The sequence below is a fragment of the Canis lupus genome, chromosome 38 (assembly GCF_011100685.1).
Source record: "Canis lupus familiaris isolate Mischka breed German Shepherd chromosome 38, alternate assembly UU_Cfam_GSD_1.0, whole genome shotgun sequence".
Taxonomy (NCBI): Eukaryota; Metazoa; Chordata; class Mammalia; order Carnivora; family Canidae; genus Canis; species Canis lupus.
In genome coordinates, this window is record NC_049259.1 from 6,989,408 (window position 1) to 6,998,318 (window position 8,911).

At 35.3% G+C, this 8,911-nt stretch overlaps 1 protein-coding gene across 4 annotated transcripts; it reads right to left on the minus strand.

The window, feature by feature from the left end:
- Positions 1-319: 319 nt before the first annotated feature.
- Positions 320-4,665, minus strand: RGS1 (regulator of G protein signaling 1). 4 transcript variants are annotated; one of them, XM_038585916.1, is made up of 5 exons: positions 4,440-4,665; positions 3,973-4,053; positions 3,489-3,553; positions 1,917-2,080; positions 320-1,153 (listed from the first exon to the last, which is right to left on the minus strand). In XM_038585916.1, the coding sequence occupies exons 1-5, from the start codon at positions 4,574-4,576 to the stop codon at positions 968-970; spliced, it is 633 nt and encodes a 210-aa protein (XP_038441844.1). In that variant the 5' UTR covers positions 4,577-4,665; the 3' UTR covers positions 320-967. The 4 variants fall into 4 exon arrangements, with proteins under 4 accessions (XP_038441844.1, XP_038441846.1, XP_038441845.1 ...); XM_038585918.1 differs by having other exon boundaries at positions 4,548-4,659; XM_038585917.1 differs by having other exon boundaries at positions 3,489-3,550; positions 4,440-4,659.
- Between the last annotated feature and the right edge of the window lie 4,246 nt (positions 4,666-8,911).

Genomic DNA, 8,911 nt, shown 5'->3' on the forward strand with positions numbered 1-8,911 from the left:
AATTGTTAATTAGATTACTTCTTGAAATTACTCTTCCATCCCCTTTTTAAAGACTTCTTCAATTTTTCATCAGTTTGAAGCTTGACTATATGAGAGCATATTTGTTTGCTTGTAATGCATTATGATAGCAAAGAGAAAACTAATGAACTCTTTCCAATAGATACATATAATACTTTAGTATGGGATTAATTTCCTGATAATTTTAGATGTTGAAGAAATGATAGAGAGTAGAAGAGCCTTGCTTGAGTTTTTGTTAAATGTGAGGAATAAATACTCATTTCTAAAAATGGCAAAGAAATGTAAAGAGAAATAGCTTCTATATATTTTTAATACAAAACTCATTTATTATGGCACTGTGATAATTTAATTTACAAATAAATTCTCACTTCCCAGTTTAAGAGCAATAGTTTAAGTTAAATACATTATTCTCTTCTTCATCTCTTTCAAACCAAAAGCAAACAAAAAATATAAAACACCAAAAACCCTTGCAAGCATCAATAATAGCAACGGTGGTTGCAAACACATATTTTCCAAATAGCTATCCCAGTTAGAGATCTCAGCAGTTCAATGCAATCTCTATATAATAATATGTAGCATAAATATCAGTTGACCTTAAAGCTTATAGCATGTTTTAATCGGTTTCAAAACCTTTATTCACAGTTTCTGTGTAACTGGAGTTACCTGGCCTTCTCAGTACTGAGGGATTTTCTGACATGTCCACTTTTTTTTTTTTTTTTTTTTTAATGACAGTACCACAGTATCTCCTTCTTTCTACTGTCTCTTCTTGCTTATGTGCCTTTAACCCTGAGCCTGGATAACTTCCATGTTAATCCATTTTGAGTCATTTGCTCTTCTCTTGGGCCTGTGGAGTCACTCAAAAGGGCCAGGTTGTTCACCCAGGGAGCCATAACTGGAGCATTCCTTCTGTCCTTGATATGATCTTCAATTCTCTCCAGCCCGGAACTGGTCACTTTAGACTATTAGCCTGAAGTTCATTCAGAAGATTTAAATATATATTTGATTTGAGAAATCTGGGATAGGAATCCTTTTCCATAAGAGTATATATAATTTTTTGGGCTTCATCAAAACACGTAGGGGTTGGTGCTTTAATCTTCTTGGCTGTAGATTCTCGAGTGTGAAAGTCAATGTTGATCTAAAAAGAAATACTAATTAATACGTACTTCCAATTTATTGCACATTTTGTGATGTGACTATGTTTGTTGAAACATCTCAAGACAATGGCATTAAGCCCTCAGTGATATCCGTTCAAATATCTCTTACATGCCTTCTCTCAACCAACTCTATACTAGGTGTGAAGGAAGTAAAAAGAAATATCACACACACAAAAAATCTTTGCTCCAAGTTAGCTCATAGTATAGTTGGGAGATGCAAAAGAGACAGACATGAAAAATTTAAATATCCATACAAGGTGATACATGTATCAGAAGAGTGATGTGGTCATTTAAAATTCATAGGAGAGGACACCTTGTGTAGCTATTTTTTGCTTGAACCAAGAATATTTAACTGGAAGGGGGGCACTACTACTAACTGAAAATATCTCTGTTGCTATAATTGTATGTATTACACTAATCTGTATTTTATCCTAATGTAAGATGAGCTAACTCATTCAAGACATTCTGACATGTAATTCTGGCTAGTAACACTGGTACTCCTTACCCCATCTCTATCATGCTAGCTAATTTTGCAAAACCAATCTTTTCATTCTACTGTCTTGAAATATTCAAAGATATAGAAAATTAGCTTATTATTGCACTGAACTATATGAACATACCTAAACATTTAGCAGTGAAATTATAATACTTAAAAAAGATCTAATCTTGCTATGTATGCAGAATGCTATTTCTGCATCTAAGTTCCTTTACACATAAACTGATGATAACGAAGATAATACTTACTTGTTTAGCAGCATCTGAATGCACAAAAGCTTTATATATTTTCTCCGCTTTGCGATGCAAAAGATCAGACTCTGTTTTTTTATAGTCTTCACAAGCCAGCCAGAACTCAATGTTCTCCTCACTGAACTCAGACTTTAGGAAACTTCTGAAGACATCTTGACCAACTAAAAATAAAGGGTGAGAGGTGAGATAATTAAATTATTTGAGCCAATAAACGAATACCTTAAAGAAGAAATTTGTAAGAAAAATACTACTGAGTTGTCTAGGCTCAAAGGTAAGATACGGCTAATGCTGAAGAAACAGCTGTGCGTAATTCATAAAGATGAGACAATCTCAGAGATTCCTTCACTGATAGTTTATCTGGGGCCAGACAAACCCGTCCACCGTCACACAGCTGCTAGCAATGGCTACAGAACTGTGCTTTGCTTCCATCTATTAATTAAGTTGAAATTCTGCTCTTGTGATAACAAAACAATCTCTTTTCTTATAAATACCAACTCCTAGCCAGACTGTAGATTATTTTAGGGAAGCAAACATTGACGAAGGTCATTTACATCATGTTTATTATTAACAAATATAAATTCCAAAACAAAACAAAAAACAAATATAAATTCCCCATCCAATCCCTATCAGTCAGGAAATGTGCTGATATGCTGATTCTATTTGCTGGTGTTACTGAGGCTTTTTGATGGGCCATTTCTACCATTTATTTGTTTGGTTGGATTGTAAACTAAGTCAGATGATAAGAGGGATGAACCACATTGAACTACTTGACACCCTAAATAGGGATTAAGAGTGTTTGTGGGGAAAAGAGGATTAAATTCTTCCTCTAGATAAAGACCACACTGCTTATTCAAACTTCTGAGTGAGATCCTAATCCCAAGAGAATTGCAATGCCCACGATGAGGGAAAGGCAAGCTGATTTCACTCCACCTTCTCTTATCAGAAACTCCCCACAAGACTGTTTAAAAATTCTTTTTATCATATATGTGTTATCATGTATCATGTTATATATAATGCAATTAAATACTGTGTTTCTCAACTTCCTTCAAAGCAGCAAGGCACGTGTCCTTGGTTTTGAATCCTTAGTGCTTCTAAACTGCCTACCACATAAAAGTAGGCTAAATGAGTCAATGAATGAATGAAGGAGAGAATGAAAATAATAAAATAGTCAATTGACCTAATGTATCTTACTTCTTACATCCAACAATTACAAAAATACATTCTAGAGGTAGCTTTCAGAATGGTCATAAGTTGAGATGTTTGGTTTACTTTTAAAAACTTGAAACTTCAGGACCCCAGCATAGCTTTAAATTTTGCTCCTATAATGATCCATGGAAATACCTAATTGTCTCAGCAAATTTGTCTGAAGGACAGTGGCGGACTGTGTGCGAGGTCAACATCACACTACAATGAGGAATAATATGCTGAAGCTATTAGTGACTACAGAAAAACTGGAATACAACTTTTTATATACTCTTCTATCCAGAACACTACGTTTTAATGAAGTCATTCGGTCTAATAGTGTACTGAGGTAAACCTAAAAACATTTAGTAAGTTAATCATACTTACTTTGGTTTGCAAGTAGTTTTTCCAGAGATTGAGACCACTGCATTACTTCATTAACAGAGAGTCTGCTGGGACAAAATTCACATAAATTAGTCAGATATTTTTTGTGTGTGTAATCACAAATGATATCAGAATGGCTGCTATATTTTGATAACTCCAGGAACTAAGATTCTAGTTCTATAAGTTTTCTTAAAATTTATCTGTAAGAAAACAAAACTTCCTTTAGAATGACTATCGTTATGAAAATATCTGTCAGTAGAACGTGAAGAAATCTAAATACATATACTGTAGCAGTATAATAAATAGCAAATTATGTACACACACGTTGGTACTTAATTTACGTTGGTACTAATGTAGTCTACTTTCATTTGGCTTGTTACTTAAAATAAACAAACTCTAGCATGTGCAGTATTAATCACTTGCTAGAATATAGAGCTAATACACAGGCTGCTCTTAAAATGATAGTTCAGCATATTAGTATACATACATGTCTTTGGATTTAGAAGGTTTAATTCCAGATTCCAGATGTGGGATCATAGATCTCAGGTATGCTTTCACATCCATTCCACTACAAAAGATACAAACATGAATATTCATATTTACTCAGTAGAATACATTTCATTTGCACAAGGAACATGAAATAAACTTCTCCAAGGAACAAGGCAATAATAAAAATAGTTGTTACAACATTTTCCTATGTTAAGCTTGAGCTAATTTTTACAAGCCAAAGTCTGCAAATATTTCCACATAATCTAACACCCTGTCACGAATCATTTAAAAATTTTTTTAAATACAACTAAATGTATAATACATATATTATATATACACATCAGCTAATTTCTCTGATTTAGTTAACTAAATGCTCATATTTTTTTCCCGTTCATTCTCAATCCTTCTGCCATTAAAGATAATCTAAGTCAAACATTCACAAAATGAGACATCAAGTGAACTTACAAAGTCTTTGGCCTCTTTTTATGCGTTTTATCATCTAGAAGTGAATGATCAGTTTCTTTCAATTCCTTTGGATTAGCAGAGAAGAACATTCCTGGCATTTTGTCTAACCTTGGTGTGGAGATGCCTGCTGCTCGCATAGTCCTCACTCGGCAAATATCTGCTCGTCAACGTCTCTGCTGCTTTATATAGTAAAGGCAAACAGGCTCTTGCTGTTCAAATGAGTCTGTTTATCAAGTGATGTTACCACAGGCACTGGAAGTTCCCTCTTTCTTGGTGTGTTATGACGTGTATCTTGAAAAAAAAGAAGCATACAGTGATGTCTTGTGGTAGAAACTTAACCAAATGAGTATAGGTCACTTGATTAAAAAGAAAGAAAGAAAAGTAAGCACACAGAGGCACACACACATATACCACATGCCTAAAGTATTAGCAGGATCAGTCTTTGGTTCTAGGGGATGTCTGTTTCTTCATAAAAATTGCATATTTCAGTAAAATATTTCTTTTAGTGTATTTATTGTATCACACAGAAACTCAATATTAGAGATGTATCCCCTCAATGTTTTGAATATTCCTTGATTATAAAATTCCTCTGATCACAGTATTTTAAAGAATTCTTTTTTTTTTCCCAGAAAGTAGTGTAAATAAATATCTTTCTGTTTGACTATTTGTGTATATATCTGGTAGGAAGGAGAGTTATGAGAGGTTATCTTAACTTTTCCCCACTCCACCTCCCATCTCTTATTTCTGTTGCAAGAAATTTCTATTTGTGTTTTCCAAAGTGTGTGCTACAGAGTCTGCTGGTGATATACAAGATAACTTTAAGGGGTTCATGAATATTAATATTTACCAGGAATATAATTAATATATCAATCTGTGATTTTTTTTGTATATTACTGCTTAGGATAAGAATAAAGGAAAATTAAACAAAACTATAAATACATAAAAGTATAGTTAACACACTAACATAATATATAAATATAATGATACCAAAAAAATGACACAGTATCAAAAGAGAACCACTTAAGGTAAAATGAGAGTATATTTGGACAGGCCAATAAAGTCTACTTCTTAGGTTATGATGATCTTCCAAATTTTGGCAGTATCTCTGGAGACAGCTAGTCTAGCTTAAATTTAAGATTAAAGATTAAAAAACAAACAACCCCGCCCCCCCAAAAAAAAACTCTGAGAATTTAAATCCAATGAATTAGGTGACTGACTACTCACTGATCAACAAAGAGAGGTGAATGCAATGTAAGCTTTTATAGAGTTTATCTATAGAGTGTGCATATTTATGGTGTCCAGTTTAACGTAAACCTCCTCTGGTTTTTGTCACTGAAAAGACCAAACGAATTTTATACAGAGAGGCTTCTGGTGGTATGATGTACAGTTGATAAAGAAGAGAGTACTACTTTTCCTATCTTGGTTCTATCATCAAGATAAAAAATAAGTGAAGAAATCACATTTAAAATATTTGAAAATTTGCTTACTACATGCTCACAAATATGTATATTATGTTGTGTGTGCAAGCATCATTTGATGTTTGAAAGATAACATGATGCAGACAGAGAGCCAGTGAGATGAGCCAGCCACTCTGAAAGTGACCCAAACAAAACTGATGGGGCTTCAAGACTGCTGACAGAAAGGCATTTGTACATTTCTTGTGGTTCAGTCTATATTTACTTTTCTGTTAACATCTTCAACATTGCTCACATTGGTTTATCTGGTAACCTTTCATTTCTCTAGATAATGTAGGTACATTATGTTAGAAAAACAAAATTTATGGGCACCTCGGTGGCTCAGTGGTTGAGCCTTTGGTTCAGGGCATGGTCCCAGGGTCCTGGGATTGAGTCCCGCATTGGGATCCCTGCAGGGGAGAAAAAAGAAAAAAATTAACATTTATTTTTAATGGCCCGTTATTATTGTTATCCAAATATACTGACAACGTACAGAGTATGTTTCTGCAACTATAATTCTTCGGATGTGAATTAACAGTATCAAGTATCAGGACAACAGCAGCAGCAATGGCAGCAAAGGTTAGGGGGCAACATAGGTTTGGGAAATTAAGATTAAATAAAGTTCTTAAATTGGTTAAGGCAGATTTTCGGAGAGCCTTTAAAATGTTAATGGACATCTGTCGGTCTCTAAAAGGAGTGTAAAATATGCAGCAGTTTCCTTACATTTTTGAGAACAGAATCCTCATTAGGTCGGGAATATAGTCTGCAGAAATAATATTTTCTGAATAAATTAGGAAAACTCTGGTCTGAGATAGAAGTAAATTTTCACTTCATCTATTAATAATTCTTTTTTTAATGTTATTTATTTATTCATGAGAGACACACAGAGAGAGGCAGAGATATAGGCAGAGGGAGAAGCAGGCTCCTGTGGGGACCTGACGCAGAACTCGATCCCAGGACTGTGGGATCACGACCTGAGCTGACGAGAGATGCTCAACTACTGAGCCACCCAGGCCTCCCTATTAATAATTCTTTTATACTGATTTTTTGCTACCTACATACTGACTTTCAGTTCAGGCATTTGCAAGCAAGTACTTGCATATAATTGCATACTTCCAAGCCCAAATAGAGAAACTCCTGACAGAGGGCGTCCTCCTAAAATTCCAATGTCACAAATGAGTGTTGAAGTCAACTCCAGGGCAAGATAATGTAGCTGGTCTCTCCAAGGCTGCTTGCTAGCATATGCAAAGCATGTACACATGCCAGAGCTAGGCAAATTTGATGGGGCTGGATCAGCAAGGACTGATAAGTCCATGGCAGGGCATTGAAAATTCTCTATGAATCTTATAGTATCACTGTCTGGCCCCTCTTTGTGAAATTCATTAAGAAAAGACAAATATTAGGGGCCCAGAGTGGCTCAGTTGGTTAAGCATCCACCTTTAGCTTGGATCCTGGTTCCAGGGTCCAGCCCCACATGGGGTTCCCTGCTCAGCAGAGACCTTGCTTCTTCCTCTCCCTCTGCCACTCCCCCAGCTTGTGCACCCCTCTCTCTCTGTCAAATAAATAAATAAAAGCTTAAAAAAAAGACAAATCATAAAATAGTAACTTTACTGAACCCATCACTTTGGTTGAAACTGGAGGATTTGATTAAAAGCCAATAGAAGAAACAGTGGCTTTCATAAACACAGGCTGGTTTGTATACTTCCTATGTGAAATTGTGCATAAGTAACTGATCTGGAGTCTTAAGGAAAGGAATATTGCTTGTGGTCTTAGTGTTATTTAAAAGAAATTAGCAGACTAGTTTTAGAGCAATTTAGGTTTACAGGAAAGCTGAGAGGAAAGTACAGAGAGTTTCTATATACTCTCTCCACTTCCCACAGCCTTCCCCACCATCAACATCCCGCATCAGTGTGGTATATTTGTTAATGAACCTGCACTGACACATCGTTATCACCCAAAGTCCTTAGTAGACATTATGGTTTCCTCTGATGGTGTGCATTGTACGGGTTTTGACAAATGTATAATGACACGTATCCACCATCATAGTATCAAACAGAATAGTTTCCCTGCCTTAAAAATCCCAGTGTTATATTTTAAAATATCTAGGAGATTGGTTCAATAAGACAGTTCTGATTATGGATATCAATTGTCATGAGGAGAATTTTAATTATTTTTGCTGAGTTGATTTTACATTTTGGTTCCAATCACTCCAGCCACCTGAATCTTAGGGAATGCTTTGCTATATGACTTTTTCAAACTTGGTATTGACTAAACTGATTTTGAACCTTTATAATATTGCTGAAATTTTGTTGTGGACGTTAGGAATTATGGGGAAAAGGACATAATGAGTCTGAGGTTGTATCTTAAAAATAAAAAGTCAGTGACATGAACAGAAATTTTGATTCATTAAGACAAAATGTCTTCAGGGGTCCCTGGGATGGCTCAGTCGGTGAAGCTCCAACTCTTCATTTTGGTTTAGGTCATGATCTTAGGGTGAGGGGATTGAGCCCTACATTTGTTAAGCCTAGAGCCTGCTTAAAAAAAAAAAAATTTCTCTCTCTCTTTCTCCCTCTGCACCACCTTCCCCTGCCCTGGCCCACCCCACAAACTCACTCTATCTTAAAAATTTTTTAAATTAAATTAAGTTTTAAAAAGATCTGGGTTTAACAAACTATAGCTGCAGTCCTACAGGGTATCAGATATCAGCACTGCAAATAGAAAGATGAATGGATCTCTGTCCTAAGGAGTTTACAGTATAGTAAGTGTGTATTTAAGCAAGTAGTCAAAGTGAAAAGTGTCATCAAAGAGGAATGTGTAGGAAAAATAATTGAGTCTGGATGTGCAGGACAGAAAAGAAAATGCTGTTGCCATTTATTACAAAATCAGGATGTATCTATTCTCTGCCTGCTTCTGCATTCCAGATCAACACCCATTGGAAAGTACAAAAGGACTGCAATGGAGAAACTGATCTTCAGCAAGTTGACACCTCTTCTATGTATACAGGTCATGGAGGAATGG

Bases quoted from the DNA above. Each gene is read 5' to 3' on its own strand.
- RGS1 (XM_038585916.1), bottom strand. From the start codon at position 4,576: ATGCGAGCAGCAGGCATCTCCACACCAAGGTTAGACAAAATGCCAGGA. The intron at 3,554-3,972 runs GTATGTATACTA...ATTTTGTCCCAG, and splicing joins CCTTCTAAATCCAAAGACAT to CAGACTCTCTGTTAATGAAG. The intron at 1,154-1,916 runs GTAAGTATTATC...ATTTCTTTTTAG, and splicing joins ATTCAGATGCTGCTAAACAA to ATCAACATTGACTTTCACAC.